Source organism: Ovis aries, chromosome 3 (genome assembly GCF_016772045.2).
Source record: "Ovis aries strain OAR_USU_Benz2616 breed Rambouillet chromosome 3, ARS-UI_Ramb_v3.0, whole genome shotgun sequence".
Taxonomy (NCBI): Eukaryota; Metazoa; Chordata; class Mammalia; order Artiodactyla; family Bovidae; genus Ovis; species Ovis aries.
In genome coordinates, this window is record NC_056056.1 from 147,660,505 (window position 1) to 147,677,306 (window position 16,802).

Sequence of the window (16,802 nt, forward strand, 5' to 3'; positions counted from 1 at the left end):
GCCTTTCTTTGGAATTGGAATGACAACTGACCTTTTCCAGTCCTGTGGCCACTGCTGAGTTTTCCAAATTTGCTGACATTTTGAATGTGGCACTTTCACAGCATAATCTTTTAGGACTTGAAACAGTTCAATTGGAATTCCATTACCTCCACTAGCTTTGTTCATAGTAATGCTTTCTAAGGCCCACTTGACTTCACATTCCAGGATGTCTGCTGAGTGTGAATGATCACACCATCATGATTATCTGGGTCATGAAGATCTTTTTGTACAGTTCTTCTGTGTATTCTTGTCATCTCTTCTTAATATCTTCTACTTCTGTTAGGTTCATACCATTTCTGTCCTTTATTGTGCCCATCTTTGCATGAAATGTTCCCTTGGTATCTCTAATTTTCTTGAAGAGATCTCTAGTCTTTTCCATTCTATTGTTTCCCCCTATTTCTTTGCATTGATTGCTGAGGAAGGTTTTATTATCTCGTTGCTCTTCTTTGGAACTCTGCATTAAAATAAGTATATCTTTTCTTTTCTCCTTTGCATTTTGCTTCTCTTCTTTTCACAACTATTCTCTTGGCAAAACTGTATTAGCCTTTTCCCTGCTTCATTCTGTACTCCAAGGCCAAATTTGCCTGTTACTCCAGGTGTTTCTTGACTTCCTACTTTTGCATTCCAGTCCCCTATAATGAAAAGGATACCTTTTGTGGGTGTTAGTTCTAGAAGGTCTTGTAGGTCTTCAGAGAACCATTCAACTTGAGCTTCTTCAGCATTACTCGTCAGGGCATAGACTTGGATTCCCATGATATTGAATGGTTTGCCTTGGAAACAAACAAGAGATCATTCTTTTCGTTTTTGAGATTGCATCCAATTACTACATTTCAGATTCTTTTGTCTATGATGGCTACTCCATTTCTTCTAAGGGATTCCTGCCCACAGTAGCAGATATTATGGTCATCTGGGTTAAATTCACCCATTCCAGTCCATCTTAGTTCGCTGATTCCTAGAATGTCGATGTTCACTCTTGCCATCTCCTGTTTGACCACTTCCAATTTGCCTTGATTCATAGACTTGACATTCCAGGTTCCTATGCAATATTGCTCTTTACAGCTTTGGACCTTGCTTCTATCCCCAGTTCTATACACAGGAAGGTGTTTTTTGTTTTTTTGTTTGTTTTTTGCTTTGGCTCCATCCCCTCATTCTTTTTGGAGTTATTTCTGCGCTGATCTCCAGTAGCATATTGGGCACCTACCGACCTGGGGAGTTCATCTTTCAGTGTTCTATCTTTTTGCCTTTTCATACTGTTCATGGGGTTCTCAAGGCAAGAATACTGAAATGGTTTGCCATTCACTTTTCCAGTTTACCACATTCTGTCAAACCTCTCCACCATGACCTGTCTGCCTTGAGTGACTTAGTTTCATTTAGACAAGGCTGTGGTCTGTGTGATCAGATTGGCTAGTTGTCTGTGATTATGGTTTTAGTCTGTCTGCCCTCTGATGCCCTCTCTCAACTCCTGCCGTCTTACTTGGGTTTCTCTTACCTTGGACGTGGGGTATCTCTTCACGGCTGCTCCAGCAAAGCGCAGCCGCTGCTCCCCAGGTAATCTTTACAAAGTAGACCACAACAAGGCTGGCTGTAGGTGTGATGATGCAGTAAGAAAAAGAATGATGAAGTATTTTCTTATTAAGTAATACAGTGAAAAAAATTTCTTACATGAAATGGGGTTGAACCTTGAAGCTGATGATAACTCTTTCCAAGGCAGAGTTCAGGGCTCGTCTGACTTGGTGATTCCTTACAGTTACTGCGGAACTTCAGAGACACATCTGGGAGGAACCAGAGAGGCAACCAGGGGCCATTTCCTCTTATTTGTGTCCATAATTGTACTATCCATTGTACTGTTTGCCAATTTGATACCAAAATGAAAGTAACTGAAGTTAAATCTAAGACATTTTGACCAGTCTTCAAACTCAGACCATCCTCTATATCTTGCCCCAGCTTATTTTATACCTATTATTTTAATGGCTCCTTTATTCTATTCAGCTGTGGTACCCTAATTGACTTAACTATCCTCCATTATAGTATATCTTCATTATTTCTAATTATTTAACTATTTTATGCCTGTGATAAATAAAAGTACAGTGATAGTATATCTTCCAGCATACAATATTTTTCCATTTAGATGGTTTCCTAAGGATACATTTTAGGAATGAGACTTTGGGTCAGGAATAATTGGGTATGAATATTCTTATGTAAAACTGCTAGATTCATTCCAAAAGGAAGTTGAAGTGAAGTGAAGTGAAGTCTCTCAATTGTGTCCAACTCTTTGTGACCCCATGGACAGTAGCCTACCAGGCTCCTCCGTCCATGGGATTTTCCAGGCCAGAACACTGGAGTGGGTTGCCATTTCCTTCTCCAGGAGATCTTCCTGACCCAGGATTGAACCCAAGTCTCCTGCATTGTAGGCAGATGCTTTACCATCTGAGCCACCAGGTAAACCAAAAGGAAGTTACACTAACTTAAACTCTTACCAGAATTAAAGACTATACCAATATCACTGTATCTTCATCAGCTTTAAGTATTGCTATTATTTTCATTTGCTTGCCCCCTCATATTCTGTCCATCTTTTCCCCATATTAGGACATGTAAGCTAGCCAACATACTGGTATATGGCTTAGATTCCGTGTTGTTGTTGTTATTAAGTCACACAGTCATGTCCAACTCCCTGCAACCCCATGGGCTGCAGCACACCAGGTCTCCCTGCCCCTCAGCATCTCCCGGAGTTTGCCCAAGTTCATCTTCATTCCATTGGTGATGCTGTCCAGCCATCTCATCTCATCCTCTGACACCCTCTTCTCCTTCTGTCCTCAATCTTTCCTAGCATTAGGGACTTTTCCAGTGAGTTGTCTGTTTGCATCAGATGACCTAAATACTGGAGCTCCAGCTTTAGCTTCAGTCCTTCCAGTGAATATTCAAGGTTGATCTCCCTTAAATTGCCTGCTTTGATCTTCTAGCAGTCCAAGGGAATTTCAGGAGTCTTCTCCAGCACCACAGTTCAAAGGCATCAATTGTTTGATGTTCTTCATTCTTTATGGTCCAGCTCTCACAACTGTACAGTGATTTATATATAAATAAAACTTTATTGATTCATTTTTAGAAATGGCTTTAGCTCCAGATTTCTAGTGGTTTTGAAATTTACCCATGTCCATGGTTAATCATCTCAATAATTCTAAAGGTTTTATGTTTAAAAGAAAACAACAGTAATTAACACAAGATAATAGATGATTTTTTTTTTCAACTTGCTTTATGTAGGAAAAATGTGAAACATGAAAATAGGGGGAAAAGGCTTGACTATAGAGAATAATCCAAGACCAAGATGTTCACCATGGTCTTCATACTACATGCTTGGGAGCTATACTTTTCTAAAATTGTTGAACTCCACGTATTTTACAGTTTAAACGCTGTGTTGCCAGACTTGGCTAAAGTTTGTTTCATGTTAGTCTATTATGTAGGAATTATACTAGTAAACAGAAGTTACACTGTCTGAGGAGTAATGATTCAAGTTTGTTAAAGTAATTTTTTCTGATTGGATACCCCAAAATCAAAATTTCTCATGGCTAAGGGTACTTGTAAATTTATATCATCCTAGTCCTCTGATTGATTGACACTGTGTTTCTTTATTTCTTCTCAGACAAAAGTGAAAATGCCCTTTCCTGGAGAGGTACTCTGTCCTTTTCTAGGCACCTCTCTACCACCACCATTAGACTATAAACATGTGTAATCAGATCATAAATTCCTATAAAGAACTCTGAGATTTAACCCTTAGCAGTATCCGTTTGGTTTTGAGGTGATAGCTTAATGATCTTGTTTAAAGAAATCACAGTTCTGCATCAGGAATTGGAGATGAAATCTTGCTTCCCTAACACTTCTCAGTAATGAATTGACAAGTGAAGCCTGTGTGGTAAGCCAGTAGAAGAATGGTAGCTGTGTCACAAAATTGTAATAAACTATTCCTTCCTTTCTCCAAAACTCCATCTATTTTTAAAATTTATTTCTTTTTTAATTGAAGGATCATTGCTTTACAGAATTTTGTTGTTTTCTGTCAAACTTCAACATGAATCAGCCATAGGTATACAAATATCCCCTCCCTTTTGAACCTCCCTCCCATTTCCTTCTCCATCCCACTCCTTTAGGTTGATACAGAGCCCCTGTTTGAGTTTCCTGAGCCATACAGCAAATCCAAAACCCCAAGTCTTTCATAAACTCTTCTGGGAAGGTGGCAAAATTCTGTAGGTTTCTCAGTGATTAAGATTGGAAAGATAAAATTTGAAGTTTTGTGCTGTAAAAACAAGTCATATTTTCTTCCATTCCCCCATACATGAACATGAAGCACATAAATAATTTCATCATACTGAATAAAGGAACAATACAAAAAGCATGTACTGTGTAGGAATCAAGGAATAAGATGTGTATGGTTAATTGTGGCAAGAGCAAATTGCACCACTTAGTTCCTTTGATTATTTCTTTGGTTTAAAACTGTTCAGAGATGTGATGGAGAAATAACACCAAAAAATAGGCAGAAAGAGCTCTATGTATGAACTGATTTTGGAGTAGGTGTTGAGTAGGCTAGGGAGAATTGTTCTACCTTCAAAGAAAGCTGTTAATTTCTAGATGCATTATTAAGGGAAGCACTGTGGACTTCACTGCTGGAACAGGGAACTAATCTTTTATGTTTTTATCTACATATCAAGTCTTAGTCTAGTCTGCTAGCAAAGAGTAGTTCTCTCACTCCACCAAAATGAGACCTATTTTGCTTGCTTGCATATGATTCTTTGTTCACTGCAGCACTCTCTTCTCAGCTACTATTATTGCAATTATTTTCTGTTTTTGCTTTAGGATGTGGTGAGAAGGTGCCTCATCAGAGAGCATGACTCTTTCTAATCCCAACCCACACACTTATGTCAAAGTACTTTTGTTCTTTCCCCAGAGCATTGTGTTCTTCCATCAGCAGTCACTAAGCCAGGAAAGCATGAGGGTATTTTGCAATAACACTTGGAATATACACTTTTATTTTTTAGTTGGAATTTCTAGTGTTTATATTTTGAAGGTCACATGTGATGTCACATTCTTAGTCATTAGCTGTCTACGTATTGCTGGGTAAGTAATGGCCAGGTCCATGCCTGCAGCGCTTTCCTAAAATCAGCATGAGAATGAAGAGGAGTTAGCCTTTTATGTGTATAAATGTGTGTGTCCAGATGGTTGAAAGCTACATCACAGCATGGTCAGCAAGCAATCATACAAGGAAATTTGATAATAATAAGTTGTAAATAGTGAGTAGAATTTTTCAGTGAATTTTAGTGATCTGATTATTTGTAAGCATTTCTGTCCTCAGCAATCTTTTTCCCTTTCCTTCTCCTCTTTCCCTTTCTCCTATCATTCCCCTCCCCCTCCCACTTTCTATCCTATTCTCTCATTTTAAGATCTTCATAAGCCATAATATTATTTGACTGGTGGGAAGTTAAAGTGGAGGATCACTGATCAGGGGATTGCTAATGCTGTTTACTACTCATCATTAAACAAATGTTAAGGCTTCATCATTCAATGACCATTGTTCTCTATACAGAGTTCTAGTATAGACTAGTGGTTGAGATTTTTTAAAGTGAGGGGAATACAAAAATGACTATTCTTTGGCAAACAGATATTCTTTGCTTTCTTTGTCAATGAATTTGAGCAATCAATCTTTGTAACAAGTCTATTGTTAAGGAATCTTACTTTACAGATGGGCTTCCCAGGTGATGCTAGTTGTAAAGAACCCGCCTGCCAATGCGGGTTAGACTCAGGTTAGATCCCTGGGTTGGGAAGATCGCCTGGAGGAGGGCATGTCATCCCTCTCCAGGAGTTTTTCCCTGGAGAATCCCATGGACAGAAGAGCCTGGTGGGCTATAGCCCATAGAGTTGCAAAGAGTCAGACACGACTGAGTGACTTACCACACACATATACATTTTACAGATTATAAAACCAAGGTAACTTTCCCAAAGTTAAACAGTGGGTAAGTGGCAGAACTGAGATACTGAACTGTGCAGCCTGATGCTAGACCCTGTGTCCTTAACTTTTGTGCTGTGCTGCCTGGGATGAGAGCTCAGGATGGTAGAATTCAGATAGCATAATACAAAGCACTATGTGATAACAATATAGATGAAAATGAAAGGGCATTGAGAGGAGGAAGACTATTTCAGACAGGTGAATGGGTGGCATCTGTACTAGCCTTGAGGGCTAGGTAGATTCTGATAGTAGAGATTAGGAGTGAGAATTTGCCTTTAAAAGGTTAGAAGAAATGGCATGAGTACAAGATGCTGAGTCTGGAAGGTAGGTTCAGAAAATAAGTCTAGTTTAGCTGGAGAAAAGGACTGTGTACACAAACAGAGTAAACAAAGGGAAGGGAGTCACCAGCTTCCCTGAGGTCATACTCCCCTCTTCTAATCATTCATCCCTCAAGGTTTGGTAGTGGTGGTGGTGGTGTAGTTGCTAGGTCATGTCTGACTCTTGCTACCCAAGGGACTGTAGCCTACCAGGATCCTCTGTCCATGGGACTTCCCAGGCAAGAATACTGGAGTAGAGAGCCATTTCCTTCTTCAGGGAATCTTCCTGATCCAGCAATCAAACCCTAGTCTGCATCATAGGCAGATTCTTTACCACTGAGCCACCAAGGAAGCCCTCACAGGATAAGGTAGGCTACAGCCAAATTTTGCAGGCCCCATTTCATGGGCATTTGGAATAAGGAGGATGATGTGTTTTAAGCTGTGAGGTGGCATGAACAATACTCTAAAGAGCTCAGCTTGGTGGATTAGTATTTTGAAGAAGGTAATGTGAGATGCGGGAAAAATAATTGAGACTGTATTTGTTTTCTATTGCTGAAAAACAGTCTTACCACAATATTAGGTTAACAGCTTAAAGCAACCCACATGTATGATATCAGTTTCTGTGGATCAGGAGTCTAGGCATAGCTTAGCTAGGTCTTCTGCTTAGGGTCTCACAAGGTTACAATCAATATTGGCTGGGTCTATAGTTTCATCTGCGGCTCAGTTAGGAAAAGATTAGCTCTTTTTAGCAGAATTCTGTAGCCTTTGTACTAGTGACTCTTGTTTCTTGCCAGCTGTTAACCAAAGGCCACCCTCAGCTCCTAAAGATTTCTCTCAGCTCCTTCCATTAGCATTTCAATACTGGCATTCTGTAACATGGCAGCTTGCTTTTTCAAAGCCAACAAGGAAATGAGAGACTTCAGCTAAATTAGCACTATAATCTTAATCACATGTGTCCTGTCACTTTTACCACATTCTGTTGGTTTTTAGCCAACAAATCAAAGGTCACCCCACACTTAAGGGGAGAGGATGACCTACAAGCATGAACATCAGGAAACACACAGGTAGAGACTTATAGAGAAGGCAATGGCACCCCACTCTAGGACTCTTGCCTGGAAAATCCCATGGACGCAGGAGCCTGGTAGGCTGCAGTCCATGGGGTCGCAAAGAGTCGGACACGACTGAGAGACTTCACTTTCACTTTTCGCTTTCATGCATTGGAGAAGGAAATGGCAGCCCACTCCAGTGTTCTTGCCTGGAGAATCCCAGGGATGGGGGAGCCTGGTGGGCTGCTGTCTGTGGGGTCTCACAGAGTCGGACATGACTGAAGCTACTTAGCAGCAGCAGAGACTCATAAAGGCCTTATACTAAGGTCTGCCACAGCCAGATACAGTTGGTGAAACAAACACTCCAAAGTCTGAATTAAGTTGGTATGAATGAAAATAGAAAGGAAGAGTCAAATTCAAAAAATTATGTCTAGGAAAGATAATTATGATTTCTTGCAAAATTCATTGCATATATTAACTCACACATGCCTCAAAATATCTCTGACATAGCTACCAGAAAAATCCTTATTTCACAGGTGAGGACATAGACTTTTAGAAGTTAAGTGCCAAGATCACATACATATGAGCTTCAAATCTGAGTGTCCTAATATAGATTTTGAAAGTAGGATGTCAGTCCCAGAGTTCATTCTCTTAGCCACCCTTTCTTTACTTGTGCTTCTCTGGTGGCTCAGCTAGTAAAAAATCTGCCTGCAATGAGGGAGACCTGGGTTTGATCCCTCAGTTGAGGAGATACCCTGGAGAAAGGAAAGGCTACCATCACTCCAATATTCTGGCCTAGAAAAGTCCATGGACTTTATAGTCCATTGGGTCACAAAGAGTCAGACACAACTGAGCAACTTTCACTTTTAAAAGTGTAGAGAATTTAAAGAGAGATGGATAAGAAAGACTGATGATTTTAACTAATTTCAACTCTTTTTCAACTCAGAAAAATGTCATGAGAGGCACTATTAAAATAATATGTATTATATATTTACTACATGCCAGGTAGTGTGGTTGGCACTCAGTTTGCATCATCACATTTAATGTTGCCAACAGCCTATGATAATAGTCTTTTCTCCTGTTTTACAGATCAGAAAACATGACTGTGCCTGTACTCACTAAACTCTAGTTTCCACAAATACAAAGGGTTGTTATTTTGTTTATATCTCTAATATCTGACACATAAAAAAGTGTCACTATATAAGTTTTTGAATGAATAGCATAGCTTATAAGTGGTAGAGTTATGATATGAACTCAGAATAGCTTCACTCTACCTCCTGTAGAAGCTAATGCATTCCACTGTAGTCTTGGCAGGAAATCTAGATATGGATGTTCAGCACATATGTCAATTCAATTAATGGAGCTTGAAGAAAAGGTCAAGGCTATGTTTCCTGTAAGCGAGCATTTATGTGGATATCAAAATCCCTAAAATTAGATGAAATGATTAAGGGAGCGGGTATAAGCCCCAAACCAGAACCTGCGAGAACATCTGTATTTAGAGGCTAAGGGGAGGAAGAGGCATTCTAAAAGGCAATGAAGACAAATACATCAGAGTTGAGATGGATATATTGATATAAAAGTAAAGGGGAAAGAGAAGGCAGGAGGGTTTTCAGCAATATCAACTACCACAGGGTAATCAAAATGCCTCAGAATTAAGGCAAGATAATTATAGTTGAGGATTAGGAGGCCATCAGTTTGGGGTAAACAATTCAGGGAAAAGAGGGCATGAGTAAGAATCAGGGGAGTGTCTGCAGATGAGGACCTCACTACTGTAGACTACTTTGTAATTTCAGATGAACCAGTAGTAGTAATATGAAAGGGATGAAAGATTTTAATAGGAGTAAGTACTTGTTGTGTGTTGTAAATAGAAGGATAGGCTCAAGTAGGAGGAAACTAAAGATGGCATAAAGAGAATTGACTACTGATGGAACATACCATAGAGGAAACAGAAGCAAATGTAGAACCACTACTAGGAAGGGCTGTCCTTGGAACAGGCAAGAGACATGTAACCATTCAAAGCAGGAGAAGAATCTGAAATAAAAGGAAAGGTCCAACAGAGAAAAACTGAGGGAATTCAAGTTGAAAGTCTTCAATTTTTATGAAAATAGAGGCAAGTTCTTCATACCTGGGAAAGTTGGGAAAGATTTCAGGACTAGAGGATAGTAAGAAATATTTTAATTAATCGAGGCAGCAGTTGACTAAAACTTTATTCAATGTTTACTCTAAAATAAGCAGAAAATTCAACAGAGAAGACAGTAAAGAATAATAATAATCATTATTAGGAACCCAACTGAGGAGAAATAGCATGAGCTTTTAATAGATGTCAGCAGCATGGTTTCATAATTTTACCCAGCTTCTGAAAAGTGGTTATTAAAGGAAGTTAATGGTCCTGCACAGAGTTGGGAACTGAAACTATGAGAATGACATGCAAGCAAGGAGGAATGGAAGCTGGATTCTAGACATCAGTAAAGACAATATTGGCATGGTCTGAGTTGAACAATGATGTGACTGAATATTGAGAGGAATTGAGAATCTAAAGATGTGATTTGGGTACTAGAAATAAATAACATGCTTATCATCTAAAGGAGTGAGGTACATTTGAGACCCTGAAGTAAAATAGTTAAACTAATTACAATGGCCTTTCCGCAGTTTCAAAGGTTAAGTAAGGAATTATGAAGCAAAGATATCAGATGGGCCAGAAATAAATGTAAATGAATATAGCAGAGGATGAGAGGGGTGGAGAAGATAACTGACCAGGCATCAAGACAGTTGGGGTGTTATGATGGAGGTCATAAACACAACAATAAGGACAGAGCTTAGATGTCAAGGTTCAAAAATAGAGGTTGATAGAGATAGAACAATAGCATAAGAAATAACAGTAGAAGAATGTTTTTTCATGTTGATCAGGTCTTCAGATGCAAAGTCAGCAGAGAGTGACTGCTCAAGAAGCAAGTACTTGTAGCAGGAAGGTAAAGGGTTATTTTAAATAAGATATAAGCATTGTTCCCTGCCCATACTACCTTATCACCCCGTTATAGGCGATCCTTCTAATCCTTAAAATTACCTGTAAGGCATTTTCCCCCATTTTACAAATGAAATATTCTGGTTCTGGAATTTGAATTTTTGCCTTTACTTCAAAATCTAAAGCTTTACAACATACTGACTTTCAGTGGTTTTTAAAATGTTACTGCAGCCTTAGAAGACTAACTAGAAATTATGTCTGATATTTGAAATGGATATGAAACACAATGGTCTTTTTTAAGGTATAATTTACATATATAACATTATATTAGTTTCAAGAATACAATATAATGATTCTACATTAAAGTATACTGGGAAATGATCACCACAATAAGTCTAGATAACATCCATCTCTACCCATATTCATAATTTTTTTCTTAAGAACTTTTAAGATCTACTCTATGCAATATAGTGTTATTAACTATGACTACCATGCCATACTTTGGCCACCTGATACAAAGAACCAAATAGTTGGAAAAAGACCTTGATGCTGGGAAAGATTGAGGGCAAGAGGAGAAGGGGGCAACAGAGGATGAGATGGTTGGATGGCATGGCTGACTGAATAGACATGAGTTTGAGGAAACTCAGGGAGATACTGAAGGATGGGGAAGCCTGGCATGCTGCCATCCGTGGAGTTACAGAGTCAGACATGACTTAATGACTGAACAACAACTACAACCATGCCACACACTACATCCTCATGACTTTTTATTTTATAACTAGAAATTTGTGTCTTTTGGCCCATTTCACACCACACTATTCCCCACTCCTGACAACCACCAATCTGTTTTCTGTATCCATGAGCTCCTTATTTTTTTTAAGATTACATATACAAATGAGATCATATGGTATTTGTCTTCTTCTGGTTTATTTCACTGAGTGTAATGTTCTCAAGGCCCATCCATGTTGTCTTGAATGGAATGGAAAGACTGAATATCACTTCATGGCAGATAGATTGGAAAACAATGGAAACAATAACAGACTTTATTTTCTTGGGCTCCAAAATCACTGCAGATGGTGACTGCAGCCATGAAATTAAAAGATGCTCCTTTCTTGGAAGAAAAGCTATGACCAACCTAGACCAGCCATGAAATTAAAAGATGCTCCTTTCTTGGAAGAAAAGCTATGACCAACCTAGACCAATTAAAAAGCAGAGACATTACTTTGCTGACAAAGGTCCATCTAGTCAAAGCTATGATTTTTCCAGTAGTCATGTATGGATGTGTGAGTTGGACCATAGAGAAAGCTGAGGACCAAAGAATTGATGCTTCCGAACTGTGTGTTGGAGAAGACTCTTGAGAGTCCCCTGGACAGCAAGGAGATCAAACTAGTCAATCCTAAAGGAAATCAACACTGAATATTCATTGGAAGGACTGATGCTGAGGCTGAAACTCCAATAGTTTGACCACCTGATGAGAACTGATTCATTAAAAAGACCCTGATGCTGGGAAAGATTGAAAGCAGGAGATTAAGGGGAAAACAGAGTAAGAGATGGATGGATAGCATCACCAGCTTGATGGACATGAGTTTGAACAAGCTCTTGGAGTTGGTGATGGACAGCAAAGCCTGGCATACTGCAGCCCATGGGAATGCAAAGAGTTGGACACAACTGAGCAACTGAACTGACTATATATATGTATATACTATATGTATGTGTGTGTGTGTCTATGTGCGTGTCTGTGCACACACACACACACACCACATTTTTCTTTATCCATTCATCTATTGACAAACGCTTAGGTTGTTTCCACAATCTTGGATGTTGAAAATAATGCTGAGGTGAACAGGATGGAGCAGATATTTTTTTCAAGTTGGTGTTTTTGTTTATTCTGGAAAAATACCCAGAAGCAGAATTGCTGAATTGTATGGTAGTTTCATTTTTAAGTTTTTGAAGAATCTTGATACTGTTACCATACTGCTGCACCAATTTATATACACACCAACAATGCACAAGGGTTCTCTCTTGCCAACACTTTTTATTTCTTGTCTTATTGATGATAGCTATTCTGCCAAATATGAGGCAGTATCTCATTGTGGTTTTGATTCACATATCTCAGATAAATAGTGATGCTGTGCATCTTTTCATGTACTTGTTGCCCATGTGTACCATCTGTACTGAAATCAGATTGATTATATTATTTGCAGCCAAAGATGGAGAAGTTCTATACAGTCAGCAAAAACAAGACCAGGAGCTGATTGTCGCTCAGATCATGAACACCTTATTGCAAAAGTTAGACTTAAATGGAAGAAAGTAGGGAAAACCACTGGAATATTCAGATATGACCTAAATCAAATCCCTTAGGATTATACAGTGGGAGTGACAAATAGATTCAAGGAATTATATCTGATAGAATGCCTGAAGAACTATGGATGGAGGTTCATATCACTGTATAGGAGGTGATAATCAAAATTATCCCCAAGAAGAAGAAATGCAAAAAGGCAAAATGGTTGTCTGAGGAGGCCTTACAAATAGCTGAGAAAAGAAGAGAAGTAACAGGAAAAGGAAAAAGGAAAGATTTACCCATCTAAATACAGAGTTCCAAAAGAATAGCAAGGAGAGATAAGAAAGCCTTCCTCAGTGATCAATCAAAGAAATAGAGGAAAACAGTAGAATGGGAAAGACTAGAGATCTCTTCAAGAAAATTAGAGATACCAAGGGAACATTTCATGCAAGAGGGGCACATAAAGGACAGAAACAGTAGATATAATAGAAGCAGAAGATATTAAGAAGAGGTGACAAGAATGCACAGAAGAACTATACAAAAATGATTTTATTGACCCAGATAAACATGGTGGTGTGATCACATGGACATCCTGGAATGTGAAGTCAAGTGGGCCTTAGGAGGGATCACTATGAACAAAGCTAGTAGATGTGATGGAATTCCAGCTGAGCTATTTCAAATCCTGAAAGATGATGCTGTGAAAGTGCTACATTCAGTATGCCAGCAAATTTGAAAAACTCAGCAGTGGCCACAGGACTGGAAAAGGTCAGTTTTATTCTAATCCCAAAGAAAGGCAATGCCAAAGAATGTTCAAACTACTGCACAATTGTGTTCAACTCACACGCTAGTAAAGTAATGCTCAAAATTCTCCAAGCCAGGCTTCAGCAACACGTGAACTGTGAACCTGCAGATGTTCAAGATGAATTTAGGAAAGGCAGAAGAACCAGAGATCAGATTGCCAACATCTGTTGAATCATAGGAAAAGCAAGAGAATTCCAGAAAAAAAACATCGACTTCACTAAAGTCTTTGTGTGAATCACAACAAACTGTGGAAAATTGGTAAAGAGATGGGAATACTAGACCACCTTACTTGCCTCCTGAGAAATCTGTATGCAGGTCAAGAAGCAACAGTTGAACCAGACATGGAACAATGGGCTGGTTCCAAATTGGGAAAGGAGTATGTCAAGGCTGTATAGTGTCACCTTGCTTATTTAACTTCTATGCAGAGTACATCATGTGAAATGCTGGACTGGATGAAGCACAAGCTGGAATCAATATTGCAGGGAGAAATGTCAATAATCTCAGATATGCAGATGATACCACCCTTATGGCTGAAAGTGAAGAGGAACTAAAGAGCCTCTTGATGAAGGTAAAAGAGGAGAGTGAAAAAGCTGGCTTAAAACTCAAATATTCAAAAAAAAAAAGATCATGGTATCCAGTCCCATCACTTCATGTCAAATAATAGATGGAGAAACAATGAAACAGTGACAGGATTTATTTTCTTGGGTTCCGCAATCACTGCAGATTGTGACTGCAGCCATGAAATTAAAAGGCACGTGCTCCTTGAAAGAAAAGTTATGACCAACCTAGACAATATATTAAAAAGCAGAGACATTATTTGCTGACAAAGGTCCATCTATTCAAAACTATGATTTTTCTAGTAGTCATATATGGATGTGTGAGTTGGACCATAAAGAAAGCTGAGGACCAAAGAATTGATGCTTTTGAACTGTGATGTTGGAGATCCAACCAGTCCATCCTAAAAGTAACCAGTCCTAAATATTCACTGGAAGGACTGATACTGAAGCTGAAACTCCAATACTTTGGCCACCTGATGCAAAGAACTGACTCATTAAAAAGACCCTGATACTGGGAAAGACTGAAGGCAGGAGGAGATGGGGAAGACAGGATGAGATGGATAGATGGCATCACCAACTTGGACATGAGTTTGAACAAGCTCTGGGAGTTGGTGATGGACAGGGAAGCCTGGCATGCTGCAGGCCATTGGGTTGCAAAAAGTTGGACACACCTGAGCGGCTCAACTAACAAACTGACTGACCATCTGTCTTCTTTTGAAAAATGTCTCTTCTGATCCTCTGCTCATTTTTCATTCAGATTATTTTTTTGTTACTGAGTTGTATGTACAATGTATTGTTCTTGAACTATATTCAGCTCTAAAAGGTTTCATGTGAGCTTACATATATAATCCTCCTTTTTAAATTTTTTTTTAGAGACATCTTGGTTTCTTTTCCTTAATGAAATTAGAGAACTACGGAATGCATTCTAGATAATACATTGAATTTCTGCAACTATAACCTAAAACCCTAAGTTAATATTTATCTTGCCTCACTTTTCAGGTGTGAAAATGAAACCAAATTCAAAACAGAAGAAGTATTTTGGGCTTACAATTTCTGCCCTACTCCATACTCCTGGACTGCACTTCTGGGCCTCATTTTATATCTTATTTTCTTCGCACCTGGTAAACAAAGACTCTGTTGTTGTTATTGTTATTTTAACTAAATTGTCTCTATTTAGAGGAGACAAGCTACTCTTTTAAATACCTTACATGCTACTTTACTGAAATTCTTCATTTTGTACTTCTCAGGAATGGGACCAATGCCTTGGACTGTAAATTCTGAAATATATCCCCTTTGGGCAAGAAGCACAGGAAATGCATGTTCATCTGGAATAAATTGGATTTTCAATGTTCTGGTGTCACTGACATTTTTACACACAGCAGAGTATCTTACATACTATGGTAAGAGAATATAGTTTCATTTTTATTTTATACTCTTGTTTTTAGATTTGCTATCATTCATGATTGAAAAACTAAATGGCTATATTTTTGCTATTATAAATATCTCTGTAAGGCTGTCTTATTCCCCAGAACCTTAGAAATGTTTCTGGGAAAAGATAAGAGGAACTGTCCTTAGCTTTCAGCCACCCACTTACACTTCAAACCCAGACATCTCCCAGCTATCCCTCAGTTGGAAGTCTTCACAACAAGCCCTTTAGTTTAATGGGAAAAAAAAGCATAAACAACAGAGAATTATAGAAAGATCCTGGAGTCTAGGGGTAATGCTTGAAAATGTCTCTTAACACGGATGGATTGTATCCAAGAGTAGAATCAAAGTAGGGTCAAAGTAGCTCCCCCAAATGTTGTGTGCTGTGCCTTCCACTCCATCATATCTGCTGTTCAGACCGAAGTATGTCAGGATCCACTGAGACCAGCACTTACCACTGCTGAAACTATAAATGTAGCAGAGGTGTTCATGTAAAATGTAGAGAGGCCATAACTTGAAGAAAACAATCTTGAGAAGTGACTGAGTTAGGACAACACTTTGGGAAGCTACTTCAGCTTTATCTTTACTAAAATGAAAAGGCGTCTTTTTAGCAAGAGAATTTCCTTATTGTCTGTATGAGTTTATAGGTTGTGATTTGATTCTAAATGATGAAATAGGGGTTTTCATGCTAATCTCCTGAGCCTCTATGATTATATACTGAATGTCTATTGCTTAGAACCCCACCTCCCACCCCCCGTTCACCCGTCCCCCCTTCATGGATCACATATCCTGGGGAAGGGGCTTGCATGACTCAATGAAGGTATGAGCCATAATGTACAGGGCCACCCAAGTTGGATGGTTCATGGTGAAGAGTTCTTAGAAAATGTGGTCTACTAGAGGAGGAGATGGCAAACCACTCCAGTAACCTTCCCTGGAGTACCCCATGTACAGTAAGAAAAGGCAAGAAGATATGACATCAGAAGATGAGCCCACCAGGTCAGAAGGTGTCCAGTATTCTACTGGGGAAGAGCAGAGGACAATTACAAATAGCTCCAGAAAGAATGAAGAGGATGGGCCAAAGTGGAAACACGCAGTTGCAAATGTGTCTAGAGTGAAAGTAAAGTTTGACACTGTAAAGAACAATATTGCATAGGAACTTGGAATGTTAGATCCATGAATCAAGGTGAACTGGACATGGTCCAGAAGGAGATGGCAAGATTGAACATCAAAATCTTAGGAATCAGGGAACTAAAAGGGAAGAGAATGGGTGAATTTAACTCAGATGAGTATTATATCTGTTACTGTGGGCAAGAATCCTGTAGAAGAAATGGAGTAGCCCTCATAGTCAACAAAAGAGTCTGAAATGCAGTACTTGGGTTCAGGCT

General features: G+C 39.0%; 1 protein-coding gene across 1 annotated transcript in view; it reads left to right on the plus strand.

Moving 5' to 3' along the window:
* SLC2A13 (solute carrier family 2 member 13) overlaps positions 1-16,802 on the plus strand; it is a 515,613-nt gene that overhangs the window by 484,610 nt on the left and 14,201 nt on the right. The window contains exons 8-9 of the mRNA XM_027967447.2: positions 14,992-15,113; positions 15,240-15,392. Of these exons, the coding sequence (XP_027823248.2) occupies positions 14,992-15,113; positions 15,240-15,392 (275 nt within the window). The remainder of the gene's footprint in view (positions 1-14,991; positions 15,114-15,239; positions 15,393-16,802) is intronic.